The sequence below is a fragment of the Lepisosteus oculatus genome, chromosome 5 (assembly GCF_040954835.1).
Source record: "Lepisosteus oculatus isolate fLepOcu1 chromosome 5, fLepOcu1.hap2, whole genome shotgun sequence".
Classification (NCBI taxonomy): domain Eukaryota; kingdom Metazoa; phylum Chordata; class Actinopteri; order Semionotiformes; family Lepisosteidae; genus Lepisosteus; species Lepisosteus oculatus.
In genome coordinates this window covers 58,938,562-58,956,735 of record NC_090700.1, presented here as the reverse complement: position 1 = coordinate 58,956,735, position 18,174 = coordinate 58,938,562, and the positions used below count along the sequence as shown (strand labels likewise).

Genomic DNA, 18,174 nt, shown 5'->3' with positions numbered 1-18,174 from the left:
TTATTCCTCTTATAGCTTCAATACCAGATGAGAAAATAAGTAGATTATTAAAGAATTTAAAAAGTACTAATTAATAGCCTGTTCCTTTTAATTATTTTACTTGTTAACTCTTCTTCACATGGAAGTGTAAGGCTGTGTATGTTTACAGCATGTAACACTTGAGTATTGGGATAAACAGCACTCTCTTATGGCTTAACCACAAGAAGTAAAGCTTGTTTTGCTTCAGTTATTAATGGTTTTTCCACGACTAAAATTAAGCACCTCAGCTCTGCTCTGCTGCTGCTCCATTGCGATGATGGTGGCCTGTGGGCTGGTGGACATGCCCTCCTCGGGCTCTTTGAAGGCTGGAGCATTACCGACGTCTCCACTCACAAAGCTCACAATGTTGTCGATGAGGGCATGAACTCCCAGGGACTTGGTCAGGTCAAAGTCAGACTCCTCGTATGAATAGGGCGGGCTGTATATGCGATCGCGGCTGTGCTTTGCTCGAAACCACGAATCGGTCAAGGAGTCTGGAGAGCTGTGGAGCAGTCCTGAGGAAAGAAGAAAGACGCCTTGTTGGATAGCCACGAAACGAAGGACGGTTTTTGTCTCCGTCTTCTCTTTAAGGGGCTGGGGGGAGTCAAGACATCATGCAATAACTAAAACTGACTCCACCGGAATGCACTCACTGTCAAAAAATGTTTTCTTTCTCAGAACAAAATCAGAAAAATGCTGAAGTAGAAAACAAAATACTGAGCAGAAAGCAGACGTAGAGCTTAGGAGTACATGTGCTTCACAGGAAAAGCTGCTGGCTAGAGCTACAGGAAGAGCATTCCACATAACTAGACCACATTCGGCTACGGAGCCAAGAACCAGTTGGGTTGTCAGCTGTTGCACAAGCATTACAGTGTATCAGAGCAAACACTGCTTTCAGAGTAGCATCAGTATGCAAAGAATCATTCAGGAAATAAAGAGAAAGAAAAAAATCTAAAATAATGTCAACAAAATAGATGCACATGAATTTGAGCTTTGATTAATGAGCTACTGATTTTGTTTTCAAATTGTCCATCACAAAAGTTGTGTAGCCCTGATTTACTTTAATGCTCAGTTCCCAATGAACTATACATAGTATTATAAAATACTGGACAACCGCAAGGAATGTTGTAAATTGTAAGTTTAGGATGTATGTCTAAAAAAGAGCTAACGTTTCAAAAAATAATCCAAGATAATCTCACCAGGCACATTTTTGTGGAATATTTCAAGAAATAACTAGTTTCAGCCCCTAAGAGATCAACTGCCTTAAAGCTTTGTGAGAAAAAAACATTTTTCTCTTACGTGAATACACAAACATCAAAACAGTGCACAGTAATGCAAGGAATACAAACTGGGTCACAAGAAAAAGGACTACAATTGTAATTACAGCTACATTGCCATTATGTTTGAAAATAAGTCATAAACTCTACTCTAAAACTTAATATACAGTAGCTACTCTCATTTGGTGGATGCTGCACATCGGTGGTGGTGGTGGAGGGGATCCCCATTACCTGTAAAGCGCTATGAGTGGAGTGTCCAGTAAAGCACTATAAGTGTAAGCAATTATTAATTATTTGTCACTGTATGACATCTTTCAAAAGTAAACCTGTTCATCCGTGCCACAAAAACATGAAATAGTATTTTTGAAGATCCAAGTCCATATCTAAACATTTTAGTTTTTTGTTAATCATGCAGTTGCAAATGAACCCTCACATCCACCCTTTACAATATACTCTCCTGCCCTCCGGAAGAAGGTACTAGATCCCCTGTATTAGAGAGCATTTACTTCATTTAAATTGAAAAGCATTTTTAATCTTATGATACTGGATTTAGTTCTGACAGAGCAATTTGTTAAATGTTATTTTGTATCATGGCAATGTACTGTTGCTGTATTGTATTACTGTCATAAAAGTTATGAACTCTTGATGTGTAATACAAATTTCCTTAGGAGCTGAAAAGTTTAACTCCATTTTAATTCATTAAATTAGGTGTAGAAATGAATACTTCTTTCATTGTGTGAAAGCCCATTAGACTTTCCCTGCTCTTCAAACTAAAAGTTGTGACTAAGAAGTTCATTATAAATCTTGGCTGAGTTACAAGATGATGAGGTCTATGGTTTCCGTATTCACAGCTGCAGCGATCTTCATTTCTGAAGAGGCCGAAGAGGTGAAGGAAGACCAGTGTTACAGAGTCTGGCAAATGATTTTAAAATCCTCTTTACAGCAAAGATTTGAAAAATGCTAATAACAGCTAGCCCAGAGGAAGGTCCTGATTAATTAGTACACCTGGAGAGGGCTGGAGAGGATAAGATTGGGAATTGAGCATTGTTAACTGCAATAAAATAAATGTGAAAAGCCATTCACACTTTATTATTGAGCTTGAAGTAATTGTGTTGAAAATAATGACAGTGCTGGAGCTGCAATACATTAATGAGTATTTTAAGCTAGCTTTAGGAAAAAGAAGGTTAAACATGCCATCATGTACTTGCTTGAAGCTCTTCTTGTTTCTGGGGCTCAAGTGGCCAAAAAGGAGTAAATACACTACCACACAAGAATCAGAAGACAAAAGGAGACATTTCATACAGCAGACAGCAATCGAGTCATACTGTTTTTGAAATTCAAAACAAGGATTCAGGCAGAGCATTCTTAATCATGCATTTGGACACACAGACTCCTAAAGAGAGCAGTTTTTCTGTTTTTTTTCCTCCATTGTGCTTTGGTTCTGAAAACTATATACCGTGAATTAGACTTCACTTATGTTGTAAAAAAAATAAAACACAGAATTCCTAAGAATAAATAGAGGGTCTTCACTCACTTTATTAAGAAAGTTATCTATGCAGTCGCGTTAGTAATAATTTAAAAATGTTGCCTATCAATTAGGGTCAACCTCGGGTGCAATGATACTTCAGTCTTAGGAGAGAGATTTCTACGGAAAAGGTAAAGGAACTGATAATCAGACAAACAATATGAATTTCACATGAAGCCAGATGACGTATGTCAATTCTTTTTATTAAGAACAACAGTGTGGCAACAGAATTGCCAATAAAGTAATAACATATTTGTGGAAATAAACATGCGAGTTAAACTCACCCCTCTTCTTGTGGGAGGAAGCCAGGTCTAAGTCAACATTTCTGCGTCCACTCTAAAAAAGATGGAAACTTAGTTTTCCAAATGTTAAGCTCATTCTATTACTTCATATTTCTATTTTGGTCTAAAATGGGCTGTTAAATCATGTGCTTTGATTCACTAACGTACTTGTAACATAAATTGAACTTGTAACAAGCAAGTTGCATAAAGAAATTGAAATAGTTGAAATGGAAAATAACGCCAGCGTTTCATATGACCAAATGACTCACCAGAGTGTAGCCTTCTTCATCAGATTCTGGCTGGGACAGATCAGATTCGCTTCTTGATTTGATCAGCCTGTAGCTTGGACTGACCTGAACAGATCTGCTTTCAGCTGTCAGACTCTCACTCCTACAAAAAAAAAACAAAAGAGCTAAAATTATATTCATTCTCATTTTCATATAGAAAATATTGAGCAAGCTAAACCTTCAATCTGGTTTACTGCCCCAAAATGAAGGCCAATGGACAAATTACGATCTGGGGGACCCATGCAAGTAGATTAATAATGAAAGCTTTAGTAATACATGTAATAGATGTAATAAACTAACATGCACTTCAACACTCATCTTCTACCCGAATACATCATTAAAATCACACCCAGGCAAAACAAAAGTTAGTACAAAATCAGGGAAAAAAAAACAGTACATTCCATAACTGCAAAAAATAATAACTTGATTCTTGCACCAGACAAGAAGACCTTACCTGGTCATGAAGCCGATGCCCTCGGAGGTGGGCCCGCTGGCCTGCTGCATGGGCCCGCCCTCGTCCTGCTGCTTGTGCAGCACGGGGCTGGCCCCCAGAACAAGCAGGGCACAGCGGTGGATGACAGAATTGCAGGCGGCGGTGTAGAGGTCCTGTCCCTCCGGGAGGCCTGTGCTGACCCTCCTGTCCTCCTGGGACTGGGAGGGCACCTCCTCGCCGCGGGTCCCCGACCCGCTGCCCACCCCAGCACTGCTGCTGGAGCGCTCCCTGTCCCGGCTGCGGGCAACTTCTCGGGCTGATAGGAAACATTGAAAGATTTCTGTAACATGCAACACAAAGACAAACGGCTGGTTAGAAAAGCCAGTGCACAGCAGCAGCATGTCTCCAGTTAATGTATTTAACACGACAGCCACAGAAAAGGAAAAAAAAAAATAGCACACTGTAAGGACACTCTTTCTCACCTGAATGTGGGGTTAAGAACTGTGACATGAACCATGCATGGCTTGAAATTTTAATTTTTGAATTACAGTGAAGAATCCTACTGGGGCTAAGAATGCATTCCTTGAGGAGTTAACAATGTAGCTTAAATAGTAACAGGTGCCCCATCTTTAATTTTCTCTGTTCATCCAAACAACAGCAAACTACATTTTTACCTCCATCCCTCCTCTCAAGATTGTATTCCAGCCTGCAGTAAGAGAACATCAGTGTCCTAGTGCTGCGCGTGCAACCAGGGCTGCAATCTATACCAATTACATTCCAGATTCTTTAAACTGGGATTCTGATTCTCCCAGCCACGAACAGATTCTATTAAGTTTTAATATAAAATATAGGGAAGTATGCTAAGCAGGAAAAGAACAGACGCTCTGCAAGGCCAGCTGCACAGACGCTCTGCAAGGCCAGCTGCACAGACGCTCTGCCGCCCGGCCGCCCGGCTCTACTCACTCCCAGCTGTCATGACCTCATGCTCCCTCTCATCCTCGTCCTCATCCTGCTCCTGGTGGCCTTCCTCGCGCTCGCGGTCCGCCCGTTCCTCCAGCTCTGCCTCCTCATCGATAGTGCGGGTGAAGGCGTGCTCCTGGGGGTCGATCTCCAGGGAGTCGTGATTATCTGAAATCTTAACAGCCAGTGCAGGGGGTCGGTGTCAATCACAGGGGGGTACAAGTCAATACACTGGGCTTGTCCTCAGTTGAGCTTCTCTTTTCATTACCTAAACCCAAAAAAGTGCTGTGGGATTTGTATTTTTATTCTAGTCTGTTCCTTCTATTACACAAGATAAGACTGAGTCTTCGACATTTTAACTGCCTATGCAGTTAATTAAATGCATCACTGTAGGTGTAATCTTATTTTCCCTATACCGTATATTTGAACCCTTTCAGGGTGGCATGGTGGCACAGCGGTAGGCATTGGTGACCGAATGTGCTTGAATGTTCTCCCTGTGCTCGCGTGGGCTTCCTCCCACAGTCAAAAACCATACTGGTAGGTCAACTGGCTTCAGGGGAAAGTACTGCTCTGAGGTATAAGAAATAAGGGCTGCTGGAAAACACATTTAGTTCTGTTCATTAACTAACTTGCCTGAGCGTTTAACAGAGAGGGGGGGAAAAAAAAACAATTAATTAGTTTCCGTAAAGGTTTCCACACTCAACACAGAGCAATTTAACAACTTCATGACCATACCCGCCTTTCCCTGGAGGATGACCTGGTCTGAATGAGCTCCATGTTCTTACAAGCCAGTAAGCGGTTCCGGACTTTGTAAACACTGCGGTAAACTTCCGACAGGTTCTTGCATGGTTGATACCTTTGGTATGGAAAAAAAAACTTTCAATTCACATTGCAACGTTAAGCATGCACACAGGTAATTATGATATGAAACATTAAAACATACATTAAAAGGAAGGGTATAAAAATTATCTTTCATTCTATTTTTTTAGCATGCTCATATTACCAGACCAATGATGTTTCAAGGGGTTAACTGAGTGTATATTCCGGTTATTTTAAGAAACAAAAACTCCCTTTTACCTTTACTGCTTCAAATTAAAAGTCCATGAAAAGTTCTGCAGTATATCAAAACACATAAGACATCAGAAGCTGCTTCTTTCACACATCAATTTCCAAGTATCCAAAAATGTCTGTATCCAAAACATAACACTTACAGCACTGGGTTAATCTTAAAAACATTGAATTCCTGCATTCCTTTACCTTCCCTCTCCACATGCCTGGTTCAGCAGCCCAGTGTGCTTCAGTAAAGCAGCCAGAACAAATCGTGAGACAGTATCCAGAAGCGCCTCATTACTAAGAGTTGCGTTGTCCCAGTCTACAAAAAAATCAATGCGCCATATAATAAAATCGGCATTTCCAATTTAAAATATTTGTGGGCATTACTGTGATTATTCAAAACACCACACAAGATGGCCTTTATATGGATAATTTAAAAACATTTATACTCAAACTAATTTAAGAATTTGAGATCATCATTCAGGTTCTTTATTCTCCATACAATAAACATGTACAATTTAAGACACAGAACAAACAACTGCACCAACACAGAAAGAAAAGACAAATGAATCCAATCTTTAAGAATACCTTGCTGTGATTACTAATACACTTACTAAATAACCTCAACAACACAGAACTAACAGAATCTAACACACATCACTAAAATGTTACCTTTGCTGATTGCATAGTCCTGCATATTGATCCACAGGCTGTTGGTTGGTTCTTTGGTAGATCCCAAGGCCAAGTCAACAAGCACTGCCAATTCAGGGCGGAGGGTCCATTCAAAGGGTTTCTGCTCTTCATTCCCAGACAGGGCCACTTCCAGCAAGGAACTGATGCATTTATCTGACCAAACATACAGCACCAACAAATCCATGAAAACAACTCTGCTGCGTTCCCAAAACAATCAGATCTAAAATATAAATGATGTTTAAAAAGTTGGGAGTTATGTAAAATTGGAAAAGTAGTACATTTCAGCCCAATTTAAAATTGAAATGTTTTCCGTTGCGTTGTCTGCTTTCTGTGAACGAAAAATACATTCCTTCAAAATGATTTTCAGAACAAATGCCTAGATCCAAACCTCCCGAGTGGCAATGATAAGAGTGTAAACCAAAACTTTTATATTAAAACAATAAAGTGTCCCACTTTAATGAATGCAAACACGAGACTCTTAAAATTCCCTTCCAAGTCCCCTTGTAATTTAAAATCTTCTCATAACGGCTCTGCTCCTCAAACAGTAAGACAGCATAGTTACCCAGCTGCGGGATGCCCATTTCCAGGCCGTTGCTGAACAGTGGCGTTTTGAGCCAGTAGCCCGTGTCCTGCTCTTCAAGGGAAGCAGGGGGGCCCTGCAGCATGCCCCCCAGACAGCGGCCCACCAGCAGGGCGGCAGTCCTCTCCAGGTCGACCAGCCACACCCAGGACTGGGCTGGCTGGGGCAGGGGGGCTCCGGCTGGGTCCACGAAGTCAGGTGTCCCTGGAAAACAGGTTCACAAAAAATTAAAACTGACAAACTAGTTCAGAAATTCTTCATACTGCATCTTTTGACTGCTTGTACTAAAATGTACGGTAGAAATTATTTTGTCACTTCTTACTGGTGCAGAATAGACAAAGACTAAACGGATATACTGATCCAACCTGCAAACCCCGTGCTTCATACTTTTAACTGGTTAGAATACTTTTAAACCTTTTAACTGGGTTAAAAGATAAAGCCTCTGGCAGACAACAAGAACTGTACTCAGAATTTACGACTGTCGCGTTGGCCAAAGCTTTGAATTATTCCGAGCGGCAAATTACAAATAACGCTTCAAAGACAGTTTGTTAGAAACATATTTAGCCAATAAAAACATTAAAAACAACCTTAAGTTTTCCCACATTAAAACAGTCTAGGACTAGGCCCTAATGCTATTTACACACATTTACATTCATTAAAGTCAGTGGAAGGCGGGTATGTTTTCTTTTAATTCTCATCAGATCATGACAGGTCTGAGTGCCACGCCTCTGAAGAAGACGCGGATTCCTAGTCTAGCCGAAAGAACACACACCACTGTCTTAGTGACAACACACACACCATGGAGAGGCCACTGCAGCTCCTGGTCCTCCAGCAGGGTGGCAGCTGGCAGCAATCTGTTCAGGCAATCAAGAGGCGGGAGCAAGTCCAGCAGATAGCTCAATAATGGTCGTGCCACCGACACAGGCAGGAGCAAGAGGGAGTTAATGATCTGACACAGCATACTGCCGGCTGCTGAGACATAGATCACATCTGCAATAGCCCAGAAAAAAGGTACTATTAAACAGGAGCCGTCTGTGAACAAACCACTGGTTACACAGTGTCCAGTTACACAGATTTTGGAATAAACTCGCCCGACAGTACTTTCCAGTAGTAAAAACTAAGACAAGTGCTAATTCTACTCAGAAATGTCATTATATTAACACCTTAACCGTTTCAAAACTGAACACAAACTATACCATGAGGCAGATACACATGAAGATGAAACTGCAGCTATGTCCTGTATTTAAAGTAATATCAAGAAGGTTACAAGTGTATTATTGATGGTGACAAGGTATTAGTGAACTGCAGGTTTATCTCCTTAATGATAATCTGTCAAATTACAACTGCATATATTTTAGATTTTAACATATCTATGTAATTAACAGTGCATAATTAGTTTAGGAACATGGATGAGAAATCGGTTACATTTCTGTGTAATTCATTACAGAAAACAGCGTTATATTAATTAGTCAGACCTGTTGCATCAATGTAGCATTGTTGACATAACTGGACAGACTAAGGCAGCATGCATGAAACTGGGTAGAATACCTCTCAGCTTTTCCCTGACACTCCCATTCCAGGAGCTCTCCTTCAAAAGCGTGGCAGATCGGGAGAAAGTATCGGTTGCATGAGGCAGCAGAAGCTGCAAGTGTTTATGCAACAAAGCTACACTGCTGGAATTCTGTAAACGATGAAAGAAAAATATAAATAAAGGGGATTATTTAAAAATCAGCTTTAGATCTTTATTGATTGATTTCGATCTTTAATGCATAATACTACTACAACTGCCGATCTAACAGCAATTTAAAACAGGATGATGAAAACCAAACCACTTGAAAACCTAATATGAGCAAATCAAACAAACTCATGCAGACTTGATTTAGGGATGCAAATATGATCATTCACAAAGGTGTTGTTAACTTACTCCTGCACATAGGTAATTACTGTAACATTAGTGAATGGCAATTAGAATCAGGTACTGGATCTACCAGACTCACAATCGATTTCCCTTCTCCTCTCACCTCGGTGACACTGTTGATGTGGCAATATGCCAGTAGCTGTTTCTGTAAGGAACACAGCAGCTCATGAAGATGTGCAGGCTGACTGCTGTCTGAAGAGGAGGTACCCTGGAGCAATTTGTCACTGTTTTTCTCCAGCTCACCAAAGGCCTGATCCTAACGCAAGAAAATGTTACAAAGTAAAAAAGGTTAAAGCCTTAATTAAGAGTGGAAGACAAGGGTTATCGAGTCAAACAAATCACAGAAACATGGTTTTGCCTATTAATATCATTTTAGTTTTGGGGGAAAATAGAACCACATTCTATCACAAAACATGTCTGCTGCAAAATGAACTGCAGTTGCATCCACGCATATGTTTCTAGGCATGAAAGTCTATGCATAATAACATCCAGTAACAAAAAATGTCTGTAACAAATCTTCAACGGAAGAAACTAACACAGCTGGAAAGCAGCATGACTTGTGTGAGCATTTGCTTTCAAAAGCAGCTATTATCCCTGTTCAGGAGATGGCATACTAAGCTGATATATAGAAATCCACTTACGGTGTAGAAGCCCAAGTTTCTCAGCAGTGTTTTCATGAGGATTTCTGCTAAGTGGGTATCTGGATGGCTGCCTGGCGAGCTGTAGGAGGGATCTAAAGGGGTTCCAAATCCCTGGCAAGAAGAGAGGGCTTCAGGGGCATCAGGGGGCGAGCTGTATCCCAACAATGAGGCCACATGCGTGTGATCCTGCAAGCTTGTTAAAATGATATCCAACTGCATCCGCTGAAGAAACACAGTGGGACATGTAGCAAAACATTAGAGAAGTTTCATAAGGTGCTATAAAATGAAGCAGAAAAAAAAGACTTCTTTACTGTAACACTCTTGCAAAGCAACTGCTTAAAATAGCAAAAAAAAAAGGTATCTGAGGGAAAAAAGTTCCTAAAAAATATTGTTTCAGCATTAAAAAGTATCACTTTGTAACACAGGTCCTGTATCAGAGTATCTGCTACTCTGATACTAAGATCAAGGAAATAACCTTGTCTGTTTTTATGCCTAAATGCATATTACAAAGAGCAAATAATACCATGTTTTTCTTCATTAATGACAAACCTAAAAAACATTTTACCTCATGGAAAAACCCATATGTAACCAACAAAGATCAATGTTGTAATCAACTAATTTGCTAAGTAGTTTTAAGATACACTGGCCAAACAAAGGACTCAATACTATAAAGGATTCTACTACAAGGCAGTGCATTATGAATGAGTGCTTTTCATTCATTTCATTCAAATAAAGGACGCATTTCTAGTCTCTTCCAACAGTGTCCTGGCAACTGCCACGTAGTGTTTTTGCAAAAAAAGAGCAGTAGGCAACAAATCAGAAAAAAAAAACATGTGCCTTAAGCCAAAATAGACCTCTTCAATATGAAGAGTAAATTTTGCTATCGCAGGTTAATAATCCTTGAAAGAAAAAAACAAGCTGTTAGCCTTTATACAGAACGGAGCACACTAATCAACAATTACCAAGCCATAATGAAAAATCTGATTCACCCGTATCCATAAAACTCAAGACTGAAGCCTTTTTGAGACCAATTACTTCTACACTAACCTCTCTTACACTCCATCATTACCAGCGTCTATCTCAATGTAACCACGATCGAGCGTCGTACCTGCCCTTTAGACAAGCTCTCCCATCTGTCAGGACCCTGCGGCAGAAGAGAGTGGAGCAGCTCCATCCTCTCTCGCAGGGGAGGCAGCAACATCGTTGCCCCCACTGAGAGCGTTTCTATGACAGCCTGCGAAGAAAAGCAAGTAACACCATAAAAATAAGTCTTTTTGAAGAAATGACGGCATTCCTGGCTAAAAAAAAAAAAGTCTGAACTGAGTTGAAAGAAAAACCTTAAAACAGTAAAACTGCAAATTCATGAGTTAAAGGACATAAACGAATGGCTAAAAACAGCACTCCTCCTCTTCAGTGTGATAACTAAGTTATTCCATTCTCCGACTTGCAGTAAACCCAACTTGACTGGACAGGAGACATCCCTTATGAGATATATATATAAAACGAAATCTAAAACTTTCAAGCATTTGATGACAAAATAATAAGGGTATGTGTTCCTTTATCAGCTACAAAACTATTTGTGTAACTATGGAACATAATCCCTTTCTTCAGAAAACCACAGATTTTTTTCATTTTAAGCTTTAGTGTCAGAAGTTTGTTTACTCATTTATACAAAATTGGAAAATTGGCTCAATTTGGCGTTGAAGCCTGGGCTCCTTCGAGAATAGACTGGATGAGATATGGAAGGGAATCAGCTTCTAGCAACCAAAGGAACACAGCTCACTGTGCCTTTACTATGTTACGGAGTTTGGCAAAAACACGGTATGGTTTTTCCCATACCACATATGAATACCATATATGAACACGGTATCATTAGCCGGCAGTAAAATAAGCACGAAACAAAAAAAATAACAGCAATACTGCCTAACTCAGTGGTTCTCAAACTGTGGTACGCGTACCGGCAGTGGTACGTGGAGTGCCGCCAGGTGGTACGCCAAATGACCCTGGAACTGTGTCGTGTGCGCTGAAAAATCGGGACAGGTTTTCATATTTTGTATTTTAATGTGTCAAATACGCAGCCTACGTACTATGATACAGTGCGCGCTAATACTTCAGTGGACACAAGAGATACTCTGTAATTCTATACCACTCTATAGGGAATGCGTGCTATGGATGCAAGTGACCAATTGTATTTAAAAAAAAAGCTACTGTATCTCCAGCAAATAGGGAGAAAGGAGAATGTGCGTGATTTTGGAACTATGCCAACGTTCCAAACACAGGAATGCATAGAAATACGTGCTACGAACGCAGGTAATCTTGTGAGCACACGAAAGCTTGATAACAGAAAAATATTTAAGAACTGTTCTAATTTGAGAAAAATACACAGAGCGTCTCTGTGTTGCGCTCCCATGCGCATGAAATAAAAACTTTAAATAAATACGGAAATAAAAACGGAAACGAGGAAAAATGCAAGCTTGCATATTACTAAAGCAGGTAAGCTACACTATTTTTGAAGAACCTTATTTACCGTTGGCAAAAGAGCTGACACGTATTATGTGTAGAGAAAAAGCTGCTAAACAGCTCGACCTGCTGCCCCCCTCCCCCTGAAAGACAGTCATTCATAGAATTATTGAAATGAAGGATTATATCAAAAGTACACTGATAGAGCGCGTTAAGATGAGCAGATGTTTTTCACTGCAATTAGATGAGTAATTAGTCAATTTGGCCAATTTGCTCGTTTACGTTAGATACGAATTTGAGGGCATGTCCCATGAAGACTTTCTGTTCTGTAAACCGCTACCAACAGGAACTACTGGAGAGCACATATTTCAGCTTCTGAATGAATTTATCGAAGAGAACGGCCTCGACTGGATAAAATGCGTCTGAGTTTGTACAGACGGTGCTAGAGCAATGACAAGCTGACATAACGGTGTAGTTGCACGAATTAGAGAGGTTGCTCCAGAAATTAATATACGCATTGCAACATTCACCGCGAGAGCTTTGCCATCAAGAAAATGGCTGACGATTTAAAATCTGTTAGACTGTTGTGAATTGTATCAAGGCTCGAAAAATTAATTCACATCTGCTTTGCTCAACTAAACAGGCTCACCTCTCTCACTGAAATGGTGCTTTTTTATTAGTTGTTGTTAATGTTTTTTTTTCCCGTAAAACACTTTGAGAAGCCACCTTCAAAGGTGCTATATCAAATAAAGTTTATTATTATAATATTTATTATATGTATGTGTGAGTGTGTGTGCATGCGCGCTCATGTTGGTCATTGAGAATTTCTGGGGTTCCTATGAGATGATGACTTGTAGGTGGTACTTGGATGCTTTGGTTGGATTAGGGGTGGTACTTGTCCAAAAAGTTTGAGAACCACTGGCCTAACTTATTCATTAACACATGGAGCATTTTATGAGCTTCAGGAATCAATGCACGTCCTCCGCACCTCCTGGATTTCATCAGGCACAGACGAATCCATCAGTCTGAAGAGCAGGTTTCTCAGGGGTCTGGCTTGTCGGCCGAGAATACTCGTGGCCACCCCTCCAGCAAGAGCAAGGGCAAGGTGGTTGGATAGGAGCTTGAGACACAGTTTTAGAAAGCTATGATGCTCCCTGCAAAAAATAAGATTTAAATCGACCATAGTTGAACACAATGCATCCCCGAAATGGTGTTCAGAACACAATTTTATAGCAATTAAAAGTAACAAGTATTACAGTTAACCATGCCATAAAAATTGCTTTGGTCTATTTCAACAGGCTATTAAAACTTGAGAATCCAATAAATTCACAATATAATTATCCATTAAATGTCAATCTGCAAAGTCACAGCACTCCTCAACTCCTCAATGAACCTTCACGTCCTTCAAATGCAGGAAATTATTTATTTATGGGCAGATTATAAGACATAGAAAAGGACTGCAGACAGACTGCATGGCAGATCCTAAGGAGCGGGCCTTACCTTGATGAGGGAAAGGGAAGAGGTGGAACTTCACTGTTGATGCCATCACAGTATCGTTCGAGAAAGGAGCGCAGGTGTGAGAAAGTGCTTTCTTCTAAATCAACACAGTAGGGCCGGTGCCAAGCAACTACTTGCCTTTAAGGGAAAACAGAGAAGAGCATAGGAAAGCTGGCTCACTCTCACGAAGCGCCAGTATGGTTCTTCAATAAAGCAGCAAGAGTAAAACAATCAGCCACGCACATTTTATCTCTACAGTCTTTCAATTTAATACTATTAGGAAAATATTTTAATGTACTTAATTTTTAATGTTACTAACCTGTCCCTGGGCAAAGCTGTCCAAGCTAAACTGTGTGAGGTGCCTGCGGATATTTGCTGAATTGCCACACCATCCAAACCAATGACCTTCTTGGGCTTGGTTATAGGTCCAGTAGAGTTTCCTTGACCACACTGCCCCATTGAGTTGTTACCCCAGGCATAGACCTCGTTATCTACAATTGCACAAGAAAAAGAGTTAGGATTCGCAGATGAAATGTAAACAGTAGAGGAGCACTACAAACAGAAACAGTGAATGGAACAGCCTATATACACATACCCTCTGCATTACACTAACATTTGCAGTGAAAACCTCTCTATTTAACCCGTGAGCATTGAGTAAAACCACTTTTCAAAATTAACCTACCGGGAACATGAACGTCAAGTAAATGACCTAAGGATATGACTGGTCCCTGGAGCAATGCTGATTGGTCTCTATGTCGGTTTGCAGATCAGGGACTGAGAAACCATGACTCCAGTTTCTTGTAATAATGTTCACCCATGGTGCTGAGTAATACACATTTATTATGCATTTCATAGTTTAGGAATGAAAAGAGATTTTTTCTGCTGAAGGTCATACCATGTGATAAGGCCAGGCAGTGACTGTCTCCTATTGAAATGTCCACCACTCTTGTTGTGGCCAGTTCTTCAACCAGCTTTGGTCTTAGTGCAGTAGCTTCTGAAGATCCACAGCCTAAGCAGGCTCCACAGCCCCATGCATAGACCTAAAATCAACATGTTTTCATTGAATGTAAGCATTGAGCATAATAACGATCTTCTGAAGAACAGCCTATAACACACTCAAGATACAAGCTTACAATCATTTCCTGTTTCAAGCAACATTTTAAAATAGGAAGGTTAAAACTAAAAATAAATCTCAGAAGAGTATTTTAGAACTATACTGACTTATGTGACATTCTGTAACACAAAGGATTTATAAACTATTATACCATGTGGCTGATGAAAGGAATGAACTGCAAAACAAAAAAACAGCTGGTTTCCACAACTTTAAAGATGATGCAACAAAATGGGTTTCATAATGCCTAAAAATATTAATATTTTATGCTGAAACTATTTGCAGATTGACTTGGGGATTTCTAAAAGGCAATTCCGACACTATGGTGACTATTTTGTTTAATCGTGACTATTAATACTAATCAAAATGAAAGGCAATCAATGCAACATCCATCAAAATACTTTATTTCAATTTCCACACCAAACAAGCATTCAGACTTGATATAACAACTGACGTAACCGTGGGCTACAATCCTGTAGACTGGATTTCGCCGGGTTTGAGATGTTTATCTTATACTGTACATGAATTTACAACAAGCAAGATGACATCATCTGCTCCAAGCAAAGCGTACCTGTCCTGTTGAAGTCAGGGCAAGTGAAGACTGGCTTCCTGCGCAGACTTTCCGAATAAACATGCCTTGTAAGGCCTCAGTAACTTTGGGCTTGTATACTCTGTTCGTATCACCGTGTCCAAGCTTTCCTACAAGCAGAAAAAGAAATTATAATGTGAATCTGGACTTATAACGCACTTTCTTTACACCCATTTCTTTTCAACCAAACATTTTAGCAAAGATATTCTGCTGTTCGTGGCTAGATCTCAAAGATTTCAGTGACATTTTTAGATGGCCCTATTGCCAGGCCTTTTTCACAAAAGCACTAAGCAAGAAGCATCTAGAACTGGACGTTTTGCACCAGAACTGTTGAAAAGCAACTAAAGCCTGCAGTAAAACTCTGTTTAAATTAAATGCAAGTAAAATATATTGGTTTGGTGCCAAATTCCTTCTCACAGGCTCAAGATAATGTTGAACTCTGCTCACCGTTATCTCCACCTCCAAATGACCAAACTGTCCTCCCATCTTTTGACAAGGCTATGGTGTGGGAGCTGCCACAAGACACCTCCCCCACATTGCTAATGTCTTTCACCAGAGTTGGGATGTTTCGGCTGTTGCTGTCACCATGACCTACATACGAATACAGAGAGAAAACAAAAAAAATCCAGATGCAAGTTAAGACACATCAGCTTTTAAAGTATCTGTCATTCATTCCGCATTTGGAAATCACACTTTGCACACTGTAATCTCATTTTGTTGCAAAGGTCTGCAAACTGATAAGTGAACACAATTGCCTTATTAAAACATCACCGAAGGTGAAAGGTCACTCTGGGTATATTTTATAATGCAAAGATAAATTCAATGTTACTGAATATCAATCAAAAATGGAAGTTATGGAAAAATATTTTTCATGAAATGCAGATTACCTAGTCTTCCAAAGTCCCCTTCTCCCCAGGTGTAGAGCTCTCCATCTTCACTGACGGCTGCACTGTGCCTGTAGCCAGCAGACACGCACACAACCACCTGTCCAACACAGCAAACCGTTCATCACCTTTGCATTTCAGATTTTGACTTTGTACCCTTGAGAATTGCACATTGTTACCTGTTGAATTGTACATAGCCACAGTGAAAATCATTGCAATTTTGAGATTCAGAAGCCAAGGATAGCTGTTCTTTTGTAATGAAGAACATAGCAGGTGAATGTCTTCACTTAACGTTTTATTTTTTCTTATTATAATGTATCATGCACATGATAATAAGCGGTGATTACATCTTGCTTTTAGAAAGATACAGTAAGTGCATTGACAAGTTTTAACTGACAAGTAAAAAAATATTTTAGCAGGATGAGTACTGCTAAATGAGATGATAAATTCCTGGCTCTCACTGAGTCACAGCATTACTTAAATTGGACCCCCGGGATGAATAAAGTATACTGAATGAAAAGAAAACAACTGAATTTAATATAGTGCAAATGTTGTATAAGGACAATTCAACACCATAAAAGATGGATTTCAGTACATGTTCATAAAACCTAATTTAATACTGCAACCAATTTGATATGCACTGCCAGTTGTGTACTGTATAGAACACAGGTGACTTCTATCAAGTCCCAATTTACACACCTTTCCTTGCAAAGGGCCTTGGATAAGTTTGGGGTATTTCTGTGTGGAACTGTTCCCATGTCCCAGTTTTCCATAGTCCCCATCTCCCCAGCTGAAGACCTCTCCTTCAGTGGTGAAAGCCAGCGTGTGCCCATCAGAGCCCTTGGAGGACGACACCTTCTTGATCGCTCGGTGAGGTTCAAAGGTCAGCTTCTTCAGAGTGGACTGGTTGTTGGAGTCTCCCAGCCCCAGTCTCCCATAGCTTCCTTTTCCACACGCTCTCACTGACCCATCCGAAGAAATGACAAACGTGCAGTACTGCCCGGCTTCAATCTAACAGGCAAAACATCCAGAGGGTGGGCACAGTTAACACGCCAGACAGGTAAACAACGCAGTCAGGGACTGGAAATGCTCAGTGGATTTAACCTGATGTATGAAGGAATTCTCCAAAAAGCTATATATAGCTGAGTCTCTCTTACATATTTGCTTTTAATTTTCTCATTCCCTTTGGCCATTCTATTCATACTACCTACTGCAGTTAGCTCTTCAAGTGAAACTAGGTTACTAATCAAAGACATTAATATGCATTCAATCCTTTTTTCCAGCAGTATCTGCCAGAGAGAGAAAAATCTAAACAAATGTCTTGAACCTTGCAACAAAAACACAGCATGTAACTACAGCACCTTTTCAGTATACCTCTCATTAACATGCAAAGCATCACTCACTAGCAACATCTCCAGAAATATATACACCATTAACAAAACAGCTAGCCTTCAGATACTGCCTAAACTATGAATGCACAGTAATGAAAAATTACTATAAACAGATGAATGATTACACATCACAGTTAATTTCAGTATCCAGCTGTCTCTACAACCTGGTAAAATAGGTATATTCTCACTTTGAGCACTGTAGAGAGGACATTTTTTTTAATTCACTAAATTCAGTCACCTATGCAAAAGTTATTTATATAATTATGTGTGACATTCCATATTTTTCACAATCTGTTTATTATGAACCGGAAGTAATTACTTACCGTCTGTGCATCTGCGAAACTCGGTGCCAGTTTGGGCTGCAAAATTTTCTCCTGAGTGCCTTCCACCAGCTGATGGCTGCTGTTGCTGCCCCAGACGTAGACCTCGCAGGTTTCGGACACAATAGGCGCCTCTCCTGTCTGGATGCTGTCTGGACTTGCGCAGGTTCTGGAGTAGTCAGATGCCATTCTGCAGACCTGATCCCAAACCCCCATTAAAGAAATGTAACACATTTGACCGTAGAAAAAACAAAAG

The 18,174-nt window shown here is 40.1% G+C and overlaps 1 protein-coding gene across 8 annotated transcripts in view; it reads right to left on the bottom strand.

Annotated features, from left to right (window-relative positions):
* Positions 1 to 18,174, bottom strand: part of herc1 (HECT and RLD domain containing E3 ubiquitin protein ligase family member 1) — a 66,356-nt gene that overhangs the window by 40,268 nt on the left and 7,914 nt on the right. For 5 of the 8 annotated variants that reach the window (XM_069190727.1, XM_069190732.1, XM_069190729.1 and 2 more), the window contains exons 4-27: positions 17,922 to 18,116; positions 16,907 to 17,218; positions 16,211 to 16,307; positions 15,771 to 15,914; positions 15,306 to 15,433; positions 14,519 to 14,663; positions 13,943 to 14,114; positions 13,627 to 13,761; positions 13,115 to 13,280; positions 10,775 to 10,900; positions 9,667 to 9,888; positions 9,129 to 9,281; positions 8,656 to 8,788; positions 7,906 to 8,097; positions 7,090 to 7,311; positions 6,507 to 6,680; positions 6,039 to 6,153; positions 5,517 to 5,637; positions 4,785 to 4,956; positions 3,843 to 4,161; positions 3,371 to 3,491; positions 3,105 to 3,156; positions 2,490 to 2,555; positions 262 to 533 (exon numbers count right to left, since the gene is read on the bottom strand). In XM_069190727.1, the coding sequence (XP_069046828.1) occupies positions 262 to 533; positions 2,490 to 2,555; positions 3,105 to 3,156; positions 3,371 to 3,491; positions 3,843 to 4,161; positions 4,785 to 4,956; positions 5,517 to 5,637; positions 6,039 to 6,153; positions 6,507 to 6,680; positions 7,090 to 7,311; positions 7,906 to 8,097; positions 8,656 to 8,788; positions 9,129 to 9,281; positions 9,667 to 9,888; positions 10,775 to 10,900; positions 13,115 to 13,280; positions 13,627 to 13,761; positions 13,943 to 14,114; positions 14,519 to 14,663; positions 15,306 to 15,433; positions 15,771 to 15,914; positions 16,211 to 16,307; positions 16,907 to 17,218; positions 17,922 to 18,116 (3,954 nt within the window). The remainder of the gene's footprint in view (positions 1 to 261; positions 534 to 2,489; positions 2,556 to 3,104; positions 3,157 to 3,370; positions 3,492 to 3,842; positions 4,162 to 4,784; positions 4,957 to 5,516; positions 5,638 to 6,038; positions 6,154 to 6,506; positions 6,681 to 7,089; positions 7,312 to 7,905; positions 8,098 to 8,655; positions 8,789 to 9,128; positions 9,282 to 9,666; positions 9,889 to 10,774; positions 10,901 to 13,114; positions 13,281 to 13,626; positions 13,762 to 13,942; positions 14,115 to 14,518; positions 14,664 to 15,305; positions 15,434 to 15,770; positions 15,915 to 16,210; positions 16,308 to 16,906; positions 17,219 to 17,921; positions 18,117 to 18,174) is intronic. The other 3 variants (XM_069190733.1, XM_069190734.1, XM_069190731.1) reach the window with 2 other exon arrangements.